At 36.2% G+C, this 21,203-nt stretch overlaps 4 protein-coding genes, 1 long non-coding RNA gene and 6 other non-coding genes across 15 annotated transcripts; 4 read left to right on the top strand and 7 right to left on the bottom strand.

Annotated features, from left to right (window-relative positions):
- The first annotated feature begins 187 nt into the window (after window positions 1-187).
- On the top strand, window positions 188-4,641 carry LOC111805550 (uncharacterized). 4 transcript variants are annotated; one of them, XR_015422826.1, is made up of 7 exons: window positions 188-453; window positions 1,148-1,269; window positions 1,374-1,429; window positions 1,512-3,215; window positions 3,420-3,537; window positions 3,800-4,487; window positions 4,570-4,641. XR_015422826.1 is itself a non-coding variant. In XM_087128068.1 (6 exons), the coding sequence occupies exons 2-6, from the start codon at window positions 1,167-1,169 to the stop codon at window positions 4,417-4,419; spliced, it is 2,595 nt and encodes an 864-aa protein (XP_086984194.1). In that variant the 5' UTR covers window positions 188-453; window positions 1,148-1,166; the 3' UTR covers window positions 4,420-4,641. The 4 variants fall into 4 exon arrangements, 3 of the variants coding, with proteins under 3 accessions (XP_086984194.1, XP_086984192.1, XP_086984193.1); XM_087128068.1 differs by having other exon boundaries at window positions 3,426-3,537; window positions 3,800-4,641; XM_087128066.1 differs by having other exon boundaries at window positions 3,800-4,641.
- Window positions 4,642-7,198: 2,557 nt separating this feature from the next.
- On the top strand, window positions 7,199-8,615 carry LOC111804739 (uncharacterized). Its single transcript, XM_023689513.2, has one exon. The coding sequence runs from the start codon at window positions 7,251-7,253 to the stop codon at window positions 8,475-8,477; it is 1,227 nt and encodes a 408-aa protein (XP_023545281.2). The 5' UTR covers window positions 7,199-7,250; the 3' UTR covers window positions 8,478-8,615.
- Window positions 8,616-12,498: 3,883 nt separating this feature from the next.
- TRNAP-CGG (transfer RNA proline (anticodon CGG)) lies at window positions 12,499-12,570 on the bottom strand. Its single transcript has one exon. It is a non-coding gene; the product is annotated as a tRNA-Pro (tRNA).
- An 81-nt stretch (window positions 12,571-12,651) lies between these two features.
- On the top strand, window positions 12,652-14,642 carry LOC111804789 (uncharacterized). The gene is made up of 3 exons (XR_015422892.1): window positions 12,652-12,784; window positions 12,877-13,283; window positions 13,486-14,642. It is a non-coding gene; the product is annotated as an uncharacterized LOC111804789 (long non-coding RNA).
- A 129-nt stretch (window positions 14,643-14,771) lies between these two features.
- On the bottom strand, window positions 14,772-18,687 carry LOC111804765 (small COPII coat GTPase SAR1A). The gene is made up of 3 exons (XM_023689555.2): window positions 18,360-18,687; window positions 17,865-17,996; window positions 14,772-15,264 (listed from the first exon to the last, which is right to left on the bottom strand). The coding sequence occupies exons 1-3, from the start codon at window positions 18,486-18,488 to the stop codon at window positions 14,944-14,946; spliced, it is 582 nt and encodes a 193-aa protein (XP_023545323.1). The 5' UTR covers window positions 18,489-18,687; the 3' UTR covers window positions 14,772-14,943.
- On the bottom strand, window positions 15,857-15,976 carry LOC111806226 (small nucleolar RNA snoR83). Its single transcript, XR_002816777.1, has one exon. It is a non-coding gene; the product is annotated as a small nucleolar RNA snoR83 (small nucleolar RNA).
- LOC111806225 (small nucleolar RNA snoR83) lies at window positions 16,159-16,278 on the bottom strand. The gene has a single exon (XR_002816776.1). It is a non-coding gene; the product is annotated as a small nucleolar RNA snoR83 (small nucleolar RNA).
- On the bottom strand, window positions 16,516-16,635 carry LOC111806229 (small nucleolar RNA snoR83). The gene has a single exon (XR_002816779.2). It is a non-coding gene; the product is annotated as a small nucleolar RNA snoR83 (small nucleolar RNA).
- On the bottom strand, window positions 16,788-16,906 carry LOC111806231 (small nucleolar RNA snoR83). The gene has a single exon (XR_002816781.1). It is a non-coding gene; the product is annotated as a small nucleolar RNA snoR83 (small nucleolar RNA).
- LOC111806230 (small nucleolar RNA snoR83) lies at window positions 17,124-17,241 on the bottom strand. The gene has a single exon (XR_002816780.1). It is a non-coding gene; the product is annotated as a small nucleolar RNA snoR83 (small nucleolar RNA).
- A 667-nt stretch (window positions 18,688-19,354) lies between the features above and the next one.
- LOC111804773 (universal stress protein PHOS32) lies at window positions 19,355-21,194 on the top strand. Of its 2 annotated transcripts, none has more exons than XM_087128473.1 (4): window positions 19,355-19,635; window positions 19,716-19,822; window positions 20,118-20,236; window positions 20,702-20,957. In XM_087128473.1, exons 1-4 carry the CDS (start codon window positions 19,458-19,460, stop codon window positions 20,703-20,705), a joined length of 408 nt encoding a protein of 135 aa, XP_086984599.1. In that variant the 5' UTR covers window positions 19,355-19,457; the 3' UTR covers window positions 20,706-20,957. The 2 variants fall into 2 exon arrangements, with proteins under 2 accessions (XP_086984599.1, XP_023545332.1); XM_023689564.2 differs by lacking the exon at window positions 20,702-20,957 and adding an exon at window positions 20,977-21,194 and having other exon boundaries at window positions 19,356-19,635.
- The last annotated feature ends 9 nt before the right edge of the window (window positions 21,195-21,203 follow it).

Below are 21,203 nucleotides of genomic sequence, written 5' to 3'. Positions count from 1 at the left end.
TAAAAATCAACGGTCAAGATAAGATCCATTTTTAAAAATTTATCCATGGGTAGATTAGAGTTTCACACTTTTTTTCAAAATTTTATTTTATTAATTTTAAATTTTTGACTTGGCGGGACCCACCTCGGAGTTGGGTTTCTTCTCTTTGGGGCAATATGGGTGAAAGCACAAAGGAGCCTTCAATTCCTTAAATTTTTCCACGAACACTGGTCTTTAAGCTTCTCTCTCTCTCTCTCTCTCTCTCTCTCATTCTGCCATTTTTAATGCTCCAAGTACTTCTTCTCTACCGCCTGAAGAACTCCATTCCTCACTGCATTCTTCTCTCTGAAACGAACCTTTTGGTCAATTTTTGTACCCTTTTCGTTAGATCTGTGTTTTGTGCTCTTTTTGATTCGTTCTGGCTGTTTTTGGTTGCGAACTTGCGATTTGAAAATGGGATCTGTTTGCTGAGAGGTACGTGTTTAGTTTCCATTACAATGGCGGAGTTTTTTTTTTTTTTTTATTCTGTTTGAATTTGAATGAGTAACTGTTTGGTAATTTTCTTCACGGACTGAGGGATAAACAATTTGGATTTGGAAATGTGGCTTAGAACGGCGGAGATTTTGGTTTATTTTTGGAGATGACATGTTTTGATGAACTGTATGCTTGCTCTTTCTGTAATTTACGGGTTTCTTTTTCATTTGTTTTTACTTGGGAAAATTTGAGTTGCTTTATTATGATTCTAAATGGTTCTTTGATTTGAGGACTTAGTTATGGTTAGCTTGACCTCTCTCGTTGTAAGATTAGGGTTTTGTGGAAGTCTCATTGGAATAAAAAATGTAGATGGTTATTGTCGAGGATTGTTGGGAGGGAGTCCCACATTGGCTAATTTAGGGAATGATCATGGGTTTATAGGTAAGGAATACATCTCCGTTGGTATGAGGCTTTTTGGGAAAGCCCAAAGCAAAGTCACGAGAGCTTATGCTCAAAGTGGACAATATCATACCATTGTGAGGTTCGTGATTCCTAACCGTTATAGTTGTTGTTTGTTCTCTCTTCTTCTTAAGAAATGTGAATAAGTATTGGATTGTGTGAGATAAATTCTGAGAAATTGCTGGTTATGGGCTCTGTTTTTGTTTTCCATGTTAAAATAATGGCTGCTGTCCAGGTATTTTGTGGATTAGAACATGGAGGTTGAGAAGAAACGCTCCAAAGGAGGATTTCTTAACTTGTTTGATTGGAATGGCAAATCTCGGAAAAGGCTGTTCTCAAGCAGTAATGAGTTATCTGGTACATAATTCCTTTTGGCTTATGAGTTTTGAAGAAACTTGTTACTTTTGAGCATGGCAGTTTACTTATTCAATGTCTTGATCTTCCTGTTTTGCCTAAAAAAGGATTGAAGCAAGGAAAAGAAAATGTCGACAACTTGTCAAAATCACAGCTCTTTCAGGTGAGATTTGCCTTTGACATGGATTCTGTTCTTCTGCTTTGAGTTGCTTTACACTCTTTTCTCATGGATTGTTCATCTGCAGTTTGAGGCAAGTGAAGATAGAGCAAGTTCTAGTTATAAATTAACCGATGATTGGGATTTTTCTTTGACCAAAACCAGTGAAGAAAAATCTGGAGGCCGAGTCCCCAGTGTAGTTGCTAGACTTATGGGGTTAGATTCATTGCCTTCTAACACTCCCGAGCCTTGTTCTACCTCATTTTTCGAATCCCGCTCCGTCCGGGCGTCTCATCATGATAACTCTAATGGAGTATGGAACAGTCATTCTATGGATTATATTGGTATGCCCAACAAACTAGAGAGGTTTTCTGGGAATCTCTTAGATTTCAGGGCGCAAAAAGTACCCAAGAGTCCTATTGAGAGATTTCAAACTGAAGTATTGCCTCCAAAGTCTGCTAAATCTATACCTATAACTCATCATAAGTTGTTGTCTCCTATCAAGAGCCCTGGGTTTACTCCAACAATGAACACAGGTTACTTAATGGAGGCAGCTACCAAGATAATTGAGGCAAGTCCAAGGAAACCCCTGAAGAGTAAAATGCCATCTATTACCAATTCCTCAGCGCCCTTGAGAATCCGGGTTTTGAAAGAGAATTTGGAAACGGCACACAAGTCTACAGGAATCAAAAAACCAACAGAAAATCGAAAAGGGAAGGCTAGTGAACAGAATTATAGTGGATCTGAACAACTTCTAGCGTCAAGGACTGATTCCATTGGAGGTGGTAGAATTAACTCCAACACTTCAAAAGATAAAGGAAGACCAGCTTCCGTTGCAGGGCAAGCTAGAGCTAATGTTCATAGTAGAGGGGAATCAACTTCTTGTAGTGACAGGAGTTCAATGGATCGAAAAGAGCATAATGAAGTGAAATCGAGACAACTTTTCGGGAGCCAGCCCAGCTTGCAAAAACCAATGCAGAAGAGAACCGTGAAGAGAAATAACAATGTTCTTGCACAAAACAATCAGAAGCAGAATTCTTTACCCAACAAAGAAAAATTGCCTTCAAAACCTTCAAAGGTTTTGAATCAACCTGTCAAAAGGATTCAGTCTGCTAGAAAATCTGTAAATAAGGATGTTGTCAACTCCGAAGTTGAATCGAAAATCACACGCACGAGAGAAGCTGATGGGAAAGAAGATTTTGCACCTTCCAAGAAAAATGTTGCCTCACGGAAGAAAAAATCTGTCAGTCAGGATGCTAGTAGTGAAGGAAGTTGTTCTGTGTCTAATGCTTTGATCAACGATGGTGAGAGATCTGTCAAATATAATATTGCATTTGATGGTTCAACGAACTGTGATGAAAACAGGAAGCTGGGAATGGACATTGTTTCTTTTACATTCACATCCCCACTTAAGAAATCTGTTTCTGAACCTCATTCAGATGAGGTTGTAAAAATTAACCACAGCTTGGTCTTTGATTCGTGTAGCGAGAACGATTATTTGCAGAACCTATCATCATTTTCACCCCATTTAAACGACGTAAATGGTGATGCTTTAAGTGTTCTGTTGGAGCAAAAACTTCAAGAATTGACATGTAGGGTTGAGCCCTCTCAATCATATATGACAGGAGAAGGCATTTTCGCTTGTTCCGGGTCCAATTCGCAAAATCTTTTTGCCACTTCAGAATATGCCAAAAAAGAAAATGGCATTAGTTGTAGATACTCAGGAAGCCCCCATGATTGTGACGACTTGTCAATGGATAGCAACGAACTGATTGTCGATAAATGGCTGCAGGTATTGCTGCTTGCTATTGCACCTTTCAGCGGATGTTATCTTTATCATGGTCTTGATATTGAATATTGTCTTACTGCCTGTTTGAAATAACTATTTAAGTGCATTAAACACTTTTTCATACTCGGAAATTATTCTAAGTCATTAGAGTTGTGAAATTTCCATTGTTTCTCAACATCTCGTTCTGTGTAACTAAACTCGTTCCAGTTTCAGGGAGCGAAAGACATTAAAGAACCCGAAGATAGTAACGACACTGAAACTGTTACCATTAGTGGATCTTCGATTGAGGACGAGTCTTCCCCAGACGATGGAAATAGCATCCATGGTAAATATCTCTTTTTCTCTTGAACTTATTGAATTATCTGAAGAAGGCATCCTCTGAAAAGTTGGTATCACAAACAAATTTCACCGCCAAGTTTATCAGGAAAATTGCATATAAGTTTCAGATGCAATATAAACTGAGTAGAAAATTTTAGAAATTTGCTTCATCAAGAAGACTGTCTTAGTTTCTTCCTTCACAATCATATCAAATTCCTCCTAGTTATGAAAAATTGCTGGAATTGACTCATTTTTTGGGTTGTCTTCAGTTCAACATGGTGATACAATCAAGTTAGATCCAAAAAATCTCTACTCAAGAATGCTCGACGAGACACCGGTATTCGACTCTGCATCGAGCATCGACGAGGAAGATAAGTTTCAAACTCTTTCACCTACAATGATAAGTCCTATAAAAACCCATAGATCAAATGACTGGGAACTGCAGTATGTGAGGGAAGTCCTAAGCAAAGCTGAGCTAGCATTTGAAAACTTTACATTAGGTGTTGTCAATAATCTGGAGATTGAGGAAAACATCAAGTGCAACGAGCTCGAACAGAAGGTTCTGCTCGACTGTGTGAACGAGTGTTTGGAACGAAAGCTGAAACAAATAGTAATTGGAAGTTCAAAAACTCGGGTTCCATGGACGAAACTGTTCGAGAATGATTGTTTAGCAGATGAGTTATGGAAAGAGATAGAGAGTTTGAAATGCTCAGAAGAATGGATGGTAGATGAGCTTGTGGAGAAGGATATGAGCACCACACAACACGGGAAATGGCTCAACTTTGACATAGAAGCATCTGAAGAGGGGGTTCTGGTTGAGAAATGGATATTAAGTTCTTTAGTTGATGAACTGGTCAGTGATTTGCTGATCATTAGGGAAGAAGCTTAATCTTTTTCTTGTTCTGTTTCTTTTTTGGATATGAACATAAGTTATTGATGATGTAAAGTGATCAGATGGTGAGTTTCTTTAATGATTCTTTTAACTTCCTTCTTGGAAATGAAAACTCTTGTCATACTGATTGTCCTTCATGTATTGTAGAGCTGCTGCTGGTACCCATGGATTGGCAGACATATAATGCAGGGTAAGCTCTGATATCTACCTTCAACTACTCTTCTTCTTCATTAACAGCTTCTTTTGTAACAATATTAACATTCTTCTATAGGGGTAAATTATAAAAAATACTTTCTCGGGTTAACAACAGGGCGGAGTCGGGATGTACTCTCTATCCCTATCCCTGTTCCCACAATAGTTTAGGGGTATTTTTGATAATTTAACCTAAGACTAGTGTCATGATATATTTCCCGTCCCCACCCGTTTCTCTATGTTGGAGAACTGAGGCTCGAGTTGAAGAAACTCTAAACGAAAACATATACTTGCTTAAAGAAGAGAATTGAACACAGTGAAAAAAACAAGGGTCGGGGAAAAAATCAATATACTTCTAATGTTGAATCGGGATCAACTAGGATAGAAATAAAGCATTGGGTCGAACTCTTCTTTGGTGTCAAGGTAATAGCTATGAATAGCCATTGACTCCCGAGAAAGGGTCGAAGAATGGGACCTATTATGGGACATACAATGCATTACACATGTGTGATCATTACGCTTCAACCGAGTTATTCTATTCCACCTCTTAAAAAGAAAAGAACTTAAATCAAAATACTTAATAGCATGACGATACATTTATACAAAACTTCTACGTCGAGCACATGCAATAGAGTCATAAACAATCAAGTAAAATCCATTCCACGAAATAATTTGATTTATGGACAACATCGCTGTGGTAAAGGTCGTAATGCCAGGATATTAAGAACTAAAATATTTATTTAGCCCTCTAAAGATATTAAAATAAACAAAAGTATTTTAAATAAATAAGTATATATATACATATACTTGTGGTTTAATTATTTAAAAAATAGGATTTCCTTCCTTTAATTTGTTAATCTTTTATTTACGTTTAAATGACATTTTATTTCTTTAATTTTAATTTTAGCTATATGTGTTAATTAATTAAGATATGTTCGAGTTGATTATATATATAAACATTTATTAATAAGATAAATGATAAAAGAATATTTTTTAGTCAAGTTTTTTTTAAAATATTAAAAAACAATTATATTAATAACGTGTAAATTTGCTCTAAAAGTTCATCAATTAAAATAAAAAGAATACGAAAGTCCAAATAATAATAAATAAATAAAACTCGTATTTTTTGATATTTAATTTAACAACAAATAAAAAAATAAAAATGAAAATTTCATAAAATCTTAATAAAATTGAGAAATTTAAAGTGAAAATGAAACATGTAGGACGTGATGTTGACATTCAAATCTTTCATTATGTATTAATATATTATAATTAATATCAATTAATGAAATTATTTTGGTTTGATTATGAATTTAAGTAAATTTCAAAATATTAATTCCCATGTATTATTTTTATTTTTTGTCGCCTTTACAAATTATATAATATTTTAAACGCTACTTGTTTTTTTAATATATATTTTTCTTCTTTGGTTATTTTATTATATTCAAGATCGGATTCAAATCTGTATTATAATCATAATAATTATAAATAGTAAAATTCTCAATCATTATTAAATTTTCAATTTTCACCTGAGGTAATTTTTTATTTTATTTTTTAATTAAGTTAATTTTTCAAATTTGTATCAATATAGTTCTTAAACAAAATACACAACTTTTTTAATGACGATTTTGCCCCTCTTTTTTTTTTTTTTTTTTTTTTTTTTTTATGTATTTTATCTTTAATCAATTTTATATATTTCTCATTTTTAAATTTATAATTAAAGTTCTCTAAATACGAATTAGCTATGATTTATGTATAAAATAAACCCATTTAAATTATATATATATATATATATATATATATATATATTCAATTAATCTTAAATTTTTATAATTAAAAAAAATCTAAAAACAATATCCATAAACTTGTTTTTTTAATACAAAATATCACATAAAATTAATATTCACTAACCTAATGAAAATAAAACATTAAATTATTAAAGACAAAAATGTTATATATATATATATATTTTGTTTGAAGATTGAGGAGGGTATTATTGGAATAAAATATCATTTAAAAACATTTTTAGACAAAAATTCTTAAAAAAAAAAAAAAAAAATATACACGGTTTTTTTTTATAAATATTCCCGAACAATTACAATTGTTATAGATCAAAATTCGAAGTGAGTAATATTTCAATTTTTAAAAGATTTAAGAGTATTTTTTTTAAATAAATGACAAAATCGAAGAATATCTTTATAATTTAACGATATTACACGAGATTGATAATTAAATAATATTAATTTGAGATTAAAATCTAAAATAAATTTAAGCATGATAATTATATTAATGAAATATGAAAAAAATGTCATATCAAATAATAAATAGGACCATCTATATACATGTAAGAAATTAATATTTTTCTATTTTTAGGCCGATAGTCGTACCATTAATTAGAAAATAAAAATACATTTTTATCAAGTTAATAATTATTTTATTTCCATTTAAATCAATAAATATAAAAATAAAAAAGGACAGATATCTGTGGCTTTTTAGAAAAAACATAAAAAAGTAGGGGTAGTATTTGTAATAAATGAGAAGTTCGAGGACTATTTTGTAAACCCACCCCGAAATTATTAATTTGTAGCTACGCTCTTCCGTTTCTCAGAGTTTCTTCTTCTTTTGGCGCAGAACTGATGAACAGAGCAATGGAGCTCCAAACCAGCAACAATGGCGGCGAGATTTTGGATTCAGATGTCAAAACTGAGCTTCAAGAACCTAATAATGGTGGACATCACGGTGTTCATGAGCCCCAAGCCATTTTCGAAGATGTTGATAGCGCATGTTCTACTCCTTATGTTAGTGCTCCTTCGAGCCCTGGCCGTAGCCCCGTCGGGGGATTTTATTACAGCGCTCCCGCTAGTCCAATGCATTTTTCCATAACTAAGTCCTCGAACTCCTCTGCTCAGTTGTCGTCGTCTTCGTTGAAGGATGGCCATTCGTGTTCGTTTGAGTTTGAGTTCTCCGGGAGGTTTGGGTCTAATGGCTCGGGTTCAGTCGGGTCCATGAGCTCGGCGGATGAGTTGTTTTTGAACGGGAAGATCCGACCGATGAAGCTCTCGACTCACTTGGAGCAGCCGCAGGTTTTGGCGCCATTGCTGGATCTGGAAGGAGAAGATGAAGACGATGAAGGGGGCGAAATCGTAGGGTATGTAAGAGGGAGAGATCTGCGGCTTCGCGATAAATCTCTACGGAGGAGAACCAGATCTATGTCGCCGTTGAGGAATACGCCGGCGGAATGGACGGAAAATGACGATGAAGATTTGAATACAGAGGGGTTTCTCGAGAACGATTCAGGAGAGGGGAAAACGATGGAGAAGAACGAAGAAGAAGGGTTTATGAGTTCAGAAACCACCACTCCTTCAGTTTCGGCTTCGTCGTCAAGATCTTCATCGGCCGGAAGGAATTCGAAGCGATGGATTTTTTTGAAGGATTTTCTATACAGAAGCAAAAGTGAAGGAAGAAGTAGTAATCATAAATTCTGGTCCAACATTTCATTTTCTTCTGCAAAAGAGAAGAAACCAACAACAAATCAAGCAACATCCACTTCCACTTCCACTTCATCTTCAACAAAGCAAAAGGCTACAAAACCATCAGCTCAGAAGGTGAAGGGAGGAAATGGGCAAGTTCCGGCGAAGAAGCCTACGGCCGGAAAACCGACGAACGGCGTCGGAAAACGGAGGATTCCGCCGTCGCCTCACGAGCTGCACTACACGAAAAACAGAGCACAAGCAGAGGAGCTGAGGAAGAAGACATTCTTGCCTTATAGACAAGGCTTGCTTGGCTGCTTGGGGTTCAGCTCAAAGGGCTATGGAGCTATGAATGGCTTTGCAAGGGCCTTGAACTCCGTCTCTTCCAGGTAAAAAAATAAGATCAATAAGATATAGCTAGCCTTTTCCATTTCAAAGAAAATTGTATAGCAATTTTTCCTTTTCCTTCTCATGAAACTTGCTCTATGCTAAGATGATGATTATATTAATGCATTCTTGTTATTCATTTCATCATTTTTTGTTCATCCAGAAGAGCTAAGCTTCTGAGATCCAATCTCAAAGGGGTCTTTGTAGAATCTAGAAATTAATGGGGTGTTTCCTTTTGAACCCCACAGTATGGCTGTTGTGCTAAGTTACTGTTCCTCTCAGCACAGTAATGTATACCCTTTCTTCTGTCACACTGTTTCAGTCAGCTTAGCTTATAATCTATCTCTTCAGATGAGCTTTAGCTTGTGAAAGTTTATGATTATGGAAGTAAGAACAACATCAGCACTGCTTACATTACAGCTTTTAAGCTAATTTTTTCTTTGTAGCCTTTTTCTCTGATGTTTGAACACTTTTTTTCTAAGCTATGAGGGAATAATTCGTAAAGAAATCCATGACATTGGAAACGTTTTTACTTGGTCTAATCTCTAAGACAGTTCACATCAACTGTTAAGTGCGGTGTTCTCATAAGTTAGAATGCTTGTTAGTTTTCCTCTAATAACTTGGGTAGCGTAGAATACACTCCTTGCCCACCCCTACTGATTTTCATAGAGGTTCCACCCACCCTAATGCCAGATCCGAGAGGCAACAAGGATTTTTGATTCGTAAAGTTTTCATTTAAGGTCTTGGACTTTAGAGAGTAGATTTCCAAATATCTGAAGACCTAACCTCCATAGCCATCATTGGGTAAGAAAGCCAGTTCTAAAAACAACTTGCTTGCCACCTTTTCCACTTAAAAGTGCATCCAAGAAAAAAAAAAAAAAAAAAAAGAGGCGGATGGACTTGAGCTGTTACAAATGGTATCATAATCAGACACGGGGTGGTATGCCAGCGAGGATGCTGACCCCTTAAGGAGATGAATTGTGAGAACTCACATTAGTTAGAGAGGAGAACAAAGCGCATCCCTTATAAGGGTGCGAAAACTTCTCTGTAACAGACCGGTTTTAAATCTGAGGGAAAACTTAGAAGAGAAAGTCCAGCTTCCACACTAAAAAAAATTATAATGTCTTTGAATCTGTGCATTTTTATGGTTGTGCAATGATAAATGATTTATTGGTGACTTTTATGGGGGTTGTGTTGAAACCCTAAAACAAAAAGTGATGAGGGTTGATGATGATGAAAGAGAATGTTGATTTGGTTAGTGAGAAATGAGATCAATTATAGGGCGCTATGGCTCACATGTTGATGGGACATTGCTGTGTGAGGCAGCAGAAAGGCCCCATCTTAACCTACGGATCCACAAGGAATGACTTATTTACAAACAAATAGCAAGAGATAACTATATGTTCTCTTGGTGCTATTCTTTAACTTCTGTGGTGCAGGAACCTTTTGCTAGCTACCCCACATTGTTGCCTCGATGCTTGGAAGAGATTTGAGGTAAATTCTTCTCCTTTTTTCTTTTTAATTTCGATTATGGGGGCAACGAGGGCCCTATTCTCCTTATCATCCTCAAACTCGTCCCATAATCCTCAAGAAGTTTCATCCATCCAAAGGCCATGTTATGGCTTAAGCCCACTCCTATAAGATATTATTCTCTCTAGGTTTTCATTTTGGGTTTCCCCTAAATGTTTTAAAACGCGTATACTAGGGAGAGGTTTCCCCACCCTTATAAAGAATCCTTTGTTTCCCTCTTTAACCGACGTGAGATCTCACAATCCATCATCCTTCGAGGCCCAACATCCTTGTTGGCACACTCCACCTCGTGTCCACCCCATTCGGGGCTAGCCTCCTCGTTGGCAGATCGCCCAGTGTTTGGCTTTGATACCATTTGTAACGGCCCAAACCCACCGCTAGCAAATATTGTCCTATTTGGGTTTTTCCTTCCGAGCTTCCCTTCAAGATTTTAAAACGCGTCTGTTAGGGAGAGGTTTCCACATCCTTATAAAGAATACTTCGTTCTCGTCTCCAACCGATGTGAAATCTCACATGCCAACTCCGAGAGATAACAGTTTCACAGGATTAGGGGTTTGATTTGAACTATTATACTCTTAGATCATATCTGAAAATTTTCCGAGATAGCCCTAATACATGCTTCCTTTATTATTGCTGAATCTCGTAACAATGAAGATGCATTATTTTATAAAGTAGGGTCCAACATAACTTATTTTAGTCGAAGGGAATCTTTCTTGGAGGGTATTTCTAAACATCCCAACATTAAAAAGTTCATGTTGCCACTGGAACTTTGTTATCTTTTTTGAAACAAAAGTAAATTTCTTTTGTTTCAAAAAGGTGTGGGAATAAAGTTTTAACTCTTGACAAAAGTTAGGAGTTTGAATTTGTTTTGCCTGATTTAGGAAGCTCTGTTAAAATAATGTGCAATAGGGAGGAAGTGGATTTTGTTCATAATCTCTCTGGGGCCATGCTGTTTCCTTGATATTAGCATAAAGGAGAAACAGATGGGTGGTGGGTGAGTGATGAAAACATTTGGCTTTGATTGTTTTTAAGTTTGATCTTTGCTGGTGAACTTGCGATCTCGTTCGATCAAAACTTGATTCCCTATAACATTTGGGGTCGAAAAATTCGTGGTTAGTAAGATTTAGCTCCTTGTTGTTGATTTTGATGTTTTAGGGTGCTTAGAAGACCCACAACTGTAACAAACCAAACCCATCACTAGCAAATATTGTTCTTTTTGGATTTTTCCTTTCGAACTTTCCTTCAAGTCTCACAATCGATACTCTTTTGCCCTTCAAGGTTTCTCAATGTGGAATCACACAACCCACCCTCTGGGGTCTAATGTTTTTGCTGGCACACCGCTTAATGGCTGGCTCTAATACCATTTGTAACAGTCTAAGTCCAGCGAGCAGATATTGTCCTTTTTGGGCTTTTTCTTTCTGGTTTCCTTTCAAGGTTTTTAAAACTCGTTTGCCAGGGAGAGGTTTTCATACCCTTGATGTTTCGTTTTCCTCCCAACCTCAATTCGTCCTTAAAGATCGAAATTGATAACATTGGTTTAGATATCTCTTCTCACGAGTTTCTTGATTCTAAATATTACAAGATCTTAGTTGTATTAAGATCTTAAACTTTTGAATTTGACTAAATAAAAAAGGGACTACTAATCCAAGTGTTTGTAAGTTAACCTAAATACTTGCCAAGCCAGCCAACTTAGTTTTGATTACGGGCAAAGTCATCTTAAAGCTATTCTATAATCAACACGTTTCGTGGATTCAAATTATATAGCCAGAAGAATACAAAAAGATCAAAATGGAGATTCGTCTAACATCTTTAAAAAAACAAAACGCTATCCCTAAAAGAAAATGATGATGACGGTGACGGCGATCGAGAGATTATTTTGGGCATGAGAAACAAATCTCCGATGGTCCAAAACCACCATTGTCTTGCATGACAAACAAGACCCATCAAGCAACAAGTACAAAGAAAGTCTCTCTCAATGTCAACCTCCTAAGATGTGGATGAGATAGGCATAGAGCTCACCTCTTTTTGTTATCTTTGTTTCTCTTCGGCCCATTTAAAACTAGCCCAACCCAACATCTCTTTTATGGGCCTTTGTGTAGCCCATAATACTGTTGGGCTCACCTCTTTTTGTTATCTTTGTTTCTCTTCGGCCCATTTAAAACTAGCCCAACCCAACATCTCTTTTATGGGCCTTTGTGTAGCCCATAATACTGTTGGGCTCACCTCTTTTTGTTATCTTTGTTTCTCTTTGGCCCACTTAAAACTAGCCCAACCCAACATCTCTTTTACGGGCCTTTGTTTAGCCCATAATACTATTGGGCCACTTCTGTCCACACCTTATGTGGGCCTAAGTTGCCGCCATTCAAACTTTCAACCTTAATGGTGTGTTTTCTAAAATGACCCAATTAATTAAAATATACACTTGACTGAAAAATTAAATATTTTAATTCAGATTTTTAGTAATTTATATATTATTTTAATAAAAATAGGAGAAGCGGGGGCGTTGCGAGAATCGAACTCACGACCTCTCGCACCCGAAGCGAGAATCATACCACTAGACCAAACGCCCTGCGTGAATCTTTTTAAAGTTTTTGGAAAATTTCAAATTCAGTGGTGCGGTCAAGCTTTTTTTCGGCGGCGATGGCTCATGCCAGCAACACTGTAAGTTCTAATCTTCTGTTTCATTTTGAACCCTAACTTACTGATATTCCATCCCAACTTAAATCCTCTGAGTGGTTCTGGTTCTGGTTGTGGCTCATTTAGTGGATGAAACGAGAAAAATAGTTAAGAATGATGAAAAAACCTCAACTCTTTCCTTTTTGGGATTTCGATGGGGTTTATTTGCAACTAATTTCGGTCGATTTCTTAAATGCAGGTAGCTGGAGTTGATAACACCATCAGAAGAAAATTTGATCGAGAGGAGTGTTTGGAACGACCTCGTGAGCATGAAGAACAGGTTGGGACTTATGGAATTCATTTCTTGTTCTCATCGTCATCTTAATGCTTATTTTTGTGTGTGTTCCTCAAATGTGTTCTCATTTCGCTGATTCTGATGTCTTTAATCTGTATTTCACGAGGTTAAGTCTGTAAGTGTTCTCTTTCCTGCCATTTCTGTTGAGTATTTTGCTCTCATTCACGTGTAATTATAGAAGCTAGAATATGTAAACTTGGTATGATGATGGTTCAGAAGGATTTCATTTTTCATCTTTTCTTCAGTGAAAGGATCGCCAGTGCAGAGAAAAAACCATTGAAGCATAGAGATTACGATTGGGAAAAACCCAGGTTAGTTCTACCATTCTCCCACTGTTCCTTCAAACATTTTCTTGAATCAGTGTGTACTTTGGTCAGAATCTGTATTTGCACTGCTCTTTTGTGTTTATGTGGTAGAAGTTTAGGCTGTCTTGAGTTAATAATTGTTCGTTTTTTTATCCATTTGTGTCAGTAGTACATTGACCTTTAAAAATTTTAGTATATTAACTTTTAGGCGATCAAATTTTGGCCTGTGGCATCTCGATGGATGCTGCTGTAGATTCAAGTTCTATGTGGCAACTTTATTTGTAATGTAAGACTTATGTATTGCCTGGTGTCGCGTTTTAAAATCTTGAGAGGGGAAGCACGAAAGGGAAAACCGAAAAAGAACAATATTTAGCTGTGGGCTATAAATGGTATCAGAGCAAGACACCAGGCGATGCACTAGTGAGAACGTTGAGCTCCCAAGGGGGGTGAATTTTGAGGTTCCACATCGGTTGGAGAGGAGAAGAAACATTGCTTATAAGCATGTGGCTCCCTAGTAGAAGCATTTTAAAACCTTGAGGGGATGTATGAAGGGAAAACCCAAAAAGGATAATATTTGTTAGCAATAGGCTCGAGTTATAACAAATAATATCAGAGTCAGTGAAGATGTTGGGCTCCCAAAGGGGGTGGCTTATGAGTTCCCACCTCGGTTTGGAGAGGGGAATGAAGTCCCTAGTAGACATGTTAAGTTTTAGAACGGGATCTCTTAAACAGGTACCACCCTAATCGTCTCCATTATTTTAGATATTTGTGGAAGCAGTGTCGAAAGGGCTAAGTCGCTTTATGTGAAATAGGTGCAGGAGCGGTTTGAAGTTCTCTAAAAGAGAAAAACGCCAGGAAGCTTCACAGAACAAGGTAAAGCTTAAGAGTTCAGAGCTAGCCATGCCATGCCTTATGGATTGATGCGCAAGGGAAGATCGAAACATGGGCTTCCCAGCCTTTTGGACTGCAAGTTATGTTTTGAAAGTTATCAATACGAACAATGAAGAACTGGAAGAGCATAACATGGCCTTTCACATGTTATATACAAGTTTCATCATGTCTCATGATGAAATTAGTTACTGATTTCATATCTGTGATGAACTTGGTCCAAGAAATGAAAGAAAATATGCACATGAACTTGTCTTTAGTACAACAAAATATGAGTTCGGGAGATTTGAACTATTGGGTCAGTGTTCGATAATCATTCAAATTCAACAGATTCAACAAACATTCAATGTATTTAAGGGCTTACAAGTAATGAGTTCAAGTCATAGTGATCATCTACTTAGGATAATATTATACGAATTTCTTTGATGATCAAATGCAGTAGGTTGAGACGATTGTCATGTGAGAACAGTCACGGAGTCAAAAACTGATCGAACATTCACACATATGAAAGAAAAAATCTTGAGACCCAAATCAAGATATGTTCAACTAAATCAAGTCAATGGTTTGATCTATATGTTCAATTAAAAAAAAAACATGAAAGAGAAATGAAGAATAGAGTAGCCAATTCACTACAGCCTTTATGATCAAATTTTGGTGTGGGAGTTTCAATTGGAAATGAAAAAGGTAAAAACAATTCTTACCCCTCAGATTCATACCAACAGAATGACAGTAAAGGTTGAACAAAATAATTTGTTTCTCAGAACAAAGAAAACAAAATCTACTTAATGTACTGAGAAAGCCATTTGAAACCATCCCCATAACCCATTTTCCTAACAATGCTACACATGAAAACCTCCAGAGGACGAACACTCGAGTCAGCCATGCTTACCTTGCCCTTGCCAGTCGTGAAGTTTGTTAGGCCTAAGTTGTACCGTAACTCGTCTTCTGATGCAGCATATGGAATGTCGATCTTATTGCCCAGAATCAGAAATGGAACGTCGGCCAATGCTTCGTCGGAGAGGAGAGCATCCAACTCTTTCTTCGACTCTGCAAATCTCTCCTTGTCATATGCGTCAACCAGATAAACTACGGCATCCACCTTCACACAACAATGGCAACATATTCAATAAAGATTTTGACATCATAAGGAGCTATATAATGCGAGCACAACACAAGACTAGCTGACCCAGTTAGTGGCATATAAGATCATATGATATCAAATAAACAGCTCAAAACACATTGTTTGTCCTTCACTGGCCAATGTCAGATTACATATGATTTTAAACCTTGTATAAGGCCACATTATTATAGCCACAGTTTCACAAAGGTGGATGAATTCAATGTATGGGTTAAAAACATAGTTCAGCAAAGGACACAATTTTGACCCCTCTTTCAATGAGAAGATGCTATTAGCAAACAGCTACATAATTTCTGCCTCCCATGAATCAGTAAAACACCAAGAAAGGATCATCTGGGATTATGAAGGCAGGGATACATTTTTGAAACAATGAAATCATTCGGAGTTAAAATACTAGCAAAGTTAGGCAAAATCAATGTCTGTTAAAACCAAAATTTCAATCCTTCCACCTCAGAACTTAGGATCCTAAAGACGGAAAATGTCATACAAAACATCAGCAAATAATTTCAGAACCGTAGAAGAATGATTACGATTACGATTACGTTGATGAAGAAAATGTATGGTTATGTACTAAAAGCAAATCCTTTCAAGGAGAAGATATACTATCAGCGAATAACCATGTGATTTCTGCCTCCCATGAATCAGAAAAACACAAAAATGGTTTGCCTGGGATTATGAAGGCAGGAAAATATTACGAAAGCACTAAGTCGTTTCAAAGTTGAATAAACTGCACAGGTAGTAAAATTGTAGAATATAGAAACTCAGAACTTAGGATCTTAAAGATAGAAAATGTCATACGAAATATCAGCATATAATTTATGGTGACTTGTAGAAGAACGATTACGATGATGAGAAAAATGTATGGTTATGTACTAAAAGCAAATCCTTTCAAGGAGAAGATATACTATCAGCGAATAACCATGTGATTTCTGCCTCCCATGAATCAGAAAAACACAAAAATGGTTTGCCTGGGATTATGAAGGCAGGAAAATATTATGAAAGCACTAAGGCACTTCAAAGTTGAACAAACTGCAAAGGTAGACAAAATAATGTATGATAACTGTAGGTAATATTTCAAAGTAAAGCTTTCGGACCTTTCCATAGAGAAGGCAATACGGTAATTCAGTACATTGGACCTCAAATATGGCAAACGTCATTAAAAAATATCAGAGGGTACAATTTATAGTTCACGAATAGTTACAATGACAAGAAAAATGTATGGTTATGTACTAAAAGCAGACCCTTTACAAGCAGAAGATATGCTATCAGCGAATAACCATATGATTTCTGCCTCCCATGAATCAGAAAAACACAAAGAGGTATGTCTGGGATTATGAAGGCAGGAGAACATTTTGGGGGGGGGAGGGGGGGGGGGGGGGGTGTGTGGAAACTAGATGGTTCAAAGTTCAAATAACCGCAAAGGTAGACAAAATAGTAAGGGCAGTAACACAGAAAAATGCACGGTATGTACTAAAAGAAAAAAAAAATGTACGGTTATGTACTAAAAGCAGATTCTTTCATGTAGAAGATATGCTATCAGCGAATAGCCATATAATTTCTGCCTCCCATGAATCAGAAGAACACAAGAAGTTTAATCCGGGATTATGAAGGCAGGGAAACATGTTGAACACAATGAGATGGGTGTTGACAGTTCAGATAACCACAGAGGAAGATAAAATCATACATTTTGAAGCAAAAGTTCCAATTTCATGACAGAGAACACAAAACAGCAATGAAGTACATGGGATTTCTGATATGGTAAATGAGGTACAACATATTCAGTCAATATGACTTGCAATCGGATGGGTTGAATGATGAAACAATGTATGGTCATGAACTATAAGCAGACCTTTTCAAGAAGAAGACATGCTATCAGCGAATAACCATGTAATTTCTGCCTCCCATGAATCAGAAAACTACAAAAAGTTTGTCTGGGATTATGAAGGCAAGGAAACATTTTGAAAATGGTAAGAAAGTACAGAGTTCAAACAACCACAGAGGTAGAGTAAATAATGTATGTTGAAACCATAGTTAGCATTTAGAAGCAAAGACGTTCATCTTTCCTCAAAGAAGGCAATATGTTAACTCATTACTTGGGAGAACAAATATGAGACATGATGAATAAATATTCAGCAAGTATAATTTACAGTTGAAAAATAGTTTGAATGACAATTATGAAATCAAAGCAGAACATTTCAGGCCGAAGATATGCTATCGACAAGTAACTATAGAATTTCTTCTCCAATGAATCAGAAAAACACGAATAACTTTCTCAAGGATTACAAGGGCTTGGAAACATTTCGAAACTGATGGCACTGATTAATGCTCAAATAGATTTAACAGCCTCTCAAGTTAAAAATAACAGGAGTTCAAGAATTGCATTGATCAAGAAATTCAACCCCATATTTGGCAGAAAACTAAACATTCGGTCAACTGAAACATTCAACTCATAGATAAAATACAACCACCATATGGTATCATTCGACCCATGTGGTTTTCTGTACAGGCGTAACACATTCAGAATTGGGAATATGAAGTAAAGGAGGTGAAAAAATATACACCTTAGCATAGTAATCTTTCCAAACTCGGCGAGCAATCTGATGTCCTCCTAGATCAAAGGCCTTGAACTTGATTTTACCAATACTCAACTCTTCCGAAGTTGGATGCTGGGTCGGCTGGTGTTGAACTAATCTCTGCAACATGACAAGTTAACGAAATGAACTCTTGAATTAGAGCTAACTAAAAATCCAACATTCAGGCAAATCTAAGCAACAAATAAGATTTCAAAAACATCGAAAAATTAAGGAAATGCAACCATTTTACGCTCTCTGAATTCTGAATCCAAGCATCTGTTTTCCTCGGGGATAATATTTTCATATACCACCTTATTTGGGAAATAATCTGGAACTAAAACATAATCTACAAACAACAATCGAGATTCAAGACTTGTAACATTGCTATCTCTCCATCGAAAGCATTTCATCAATTTTCAATAGTGTACAAATAATAAAAAAATGAATAAAGACAATAAACTTAAGAATCATAAAGAAATATACCTCATCTTTCAACATATGAAGCAAGGTCGTTTTTCCAGCATTATCGAGCCCTAAGAAAAGGATCTTGGCCTCCTTTTGCCACAACCCAAGAGATGCAAGAACTCCATAGAACCAATCAACCAAAAACATTTTCTAATTTCCGTCAAAATGCAGGCCAAAAACGACCTCGAAAAGCTGCAAACTTGTACCGTAAACCCACGAGATCGAGCCCCTAAAATCCCCCAAAGCAAGAGCAAATGAGCACTTCTAGGGATTTAGGATCATACTAATCAAAAAAACGCATCTGGAAATCGTAGATATTAACATAATAAGTAGGAGAGGAGAGGGAGGTGAGAACTGTGGCCGCCATTTCTGTTTGAAGCTGAGGTAAACGAAGCCCTAAACAGGCCCACATGGATGTTTAATGGGCCTTCCTCCATCCCCCAATTATGGAGTCCGGCCCAAAACTTTAATTTAAAACCTTAAAAGAAACAAAAATTAAATTTTTTTTTATTCCAACTTAATTATTTCCACCGTAATTAAATTAAATATTACATTGAACCCAATTTGATGTGTTCAGTATAAATTTAAATTTTTTTATAAAAAATAAAATTTTAATTTCAAGATTTATTTGGAAATAAATAATTGGAAAATTATATAATATTTAAAAAATAATAATTAACAAATAATTTTATATATACATGTTTTTGCGAGATAGTAGTAGCCACGTGGCAGAAACTAATTTAATTTAAATAAAAAAAAAAAAAAAAAGAAGATAAGTTTGAAAATTGAGTTTATCCAAAAGAATAAAACAAGTGGGGCCCACTTCTCATTTTTCGAATTTAAATAAATGTAAATAAATAAATAAATGGCCCACAGACTTATATAGAAGAAAAAAACCGGAAGCCGAAACCCAAAACCGCCAATGGTTTTCGGTTTTTTAATTTTCTATATATATTTTTTAAAAATTAAAATGTTTTTTTTTCTCTCTCTCCTATAAATATCGCCAGTGGCTCGGACTTCCCGGTCACCAAACTGTCTGCGACGCTTCCAGAACTGGGAATTTGCAACCGTTTTCCGAGATTTGTTACCAGCCGTCGGATTATCATCGGATCTCAGATGGGTGACGTGTCAGAACGTGAGAGAAAGATCCTTGTGGCCGTCGACGAGGGCGAGGAGAGCTTGTACGCGCTGTCTTGGTGTTTGAGGAATGTAATTTCTCAAAATTCCAAAGATACCCTTATCCTCCTCTACGCTCGGCCACCCCGCCCGATTTACACCGCCATGGATGGCACTGGTAAGTAAATTCAAACTATCCAACGGTTATTTTGGTAATTTTGGAGTTTCTTATTTATTATTATTATTTTTTTTTTGTAGGGTATTTGTTTTCAGCGGATATTATGGCCACGATGGAGAGGCATAGTCGTGACGTGGCGGCGGCCATTGTGGAGAAGGCCAAGAAGCTATGCAAGGATCTAAATAATGTGAGTTATTAGGGCTATTTTTATTAATTAATTTCCACGTCATTACTTCTCTAAAATTACGTGGAATATAATCACATTAAGTAATTTAGTGTTAAAAGGAAACAAAAGTAAAAATGAAATAACCAAACAAAAGAGTTTAAATTAAAAATAAAATTTATAGTGGGAAGATATATTATAGGAGTGTTCTAGATATTGTGGTGTGAAATGACTATTGTACCCTTGAGCATTTAGAGATATTATTTATTTTGAATTGATTAGAAAATGTGAAATGACGAAAATGGGGCTGTGGGAACAGGTGAAGGTGGAGACAAGAGTGGAAAGTGGAGATGCAAGGGACGTGATATGTGAGATGGTGGAGAAATTGGGTGCTGACGTGTTGGTCATGGGTTGCCATGGCTATGGTCCAATCAAAAGGTGACTATCTTGGTTCGGTTCGTTTCGGTTGGTTGGTTCGATAAATATTTGATTTTTTAAAATTTTTTTAAATTTAAGTTTATTAAAAGCTAAAAATTAAAAATGAAATTTCTAGTATAAAATTTTGAGGATGAAGAATTTTTGGGTAATTTAAAAAATTTATTAAATTGCATCATTTTTGAATTCTGAAGTATTTGATATTTAATTAAAAATGGATCTAGACAATAGACTACTGTGGCTTAGTAGTGATATCGAGATAAAGGTAAGGTCAGATTGTCCACCTATCGCCTTAGTTAGGTAGTACTTGACTCTTGTGTGGCTTAGTAAGGTGATGTCAAATTGTCCACCTATCGCCTTAGTCAGGTAGTACTTGCCTGTTGTCTTTCTTAAGCCTGAGGTTGGAGAACGAGTCAGGCGAAGTCCTTTTCTTCCCTTTACTTACTTTAGGGCTTGCTTCCCTGATAGGTAAGGGAATAGTCCAACTTTCGACCCTATATTGGCGTACTTTCTATTCCTGGTAACAAGGTAATAACTCTTTTTTTCCTAAAGTGCTTGTTCCACTAGGGTCCTCTTCTCTTCCTTAATAAGTAAGAGGATAGCAGTCCGTTATTCTATGGCTTCGGTAGGCTCCTTTAAAAAGAGTTGACCCGTGATCTACGGAAAGGCTACTTAAAGTACGTACACGAGGGAATAAAGTATTTGATATTTAATTAAAATTGAATGGGATGAAATTTTTGCAGGGCATTGATTGGGAGTGTGAGCAACCATTGTGCAAGGATTGTGAAGTGTCCCATTTTAATTGTAAAGAAGCCCAAAGACTCAGCTGCTTAGTAAATAAAAATGTTTTTTCTTTTTAATTTTCTTTTTGAGTACCATTTCGTAAAAAAAAAACACACAATTATGTATGTGAAGTTTGTGGGGTTGATTTAAGCAATCAAGTTTTACTTTATTTTATGTATTATGGATT

This window comes from Cucurbita pepo, chromosome 11 (genome assembly GCF_057944985.1).
Source record: "Cucurbita pepo subsp. pepo isolate OVF chromosome 11, ASM5794498v1, whole genome shotgun sequence".
In the NCBI taxonomy this organism is placed as follows: Eukaryota; Viridiplantae; Streptophyta; class Magnoliopsida; order Cucurbitales; family Cucurbitaceae; genus Cucurbita; species Cucurbita pepo.
Note: the sequence above shows the minus strand (reverse complement) of the source record. Positions and strands in the feature narration are given on the sequence as shown.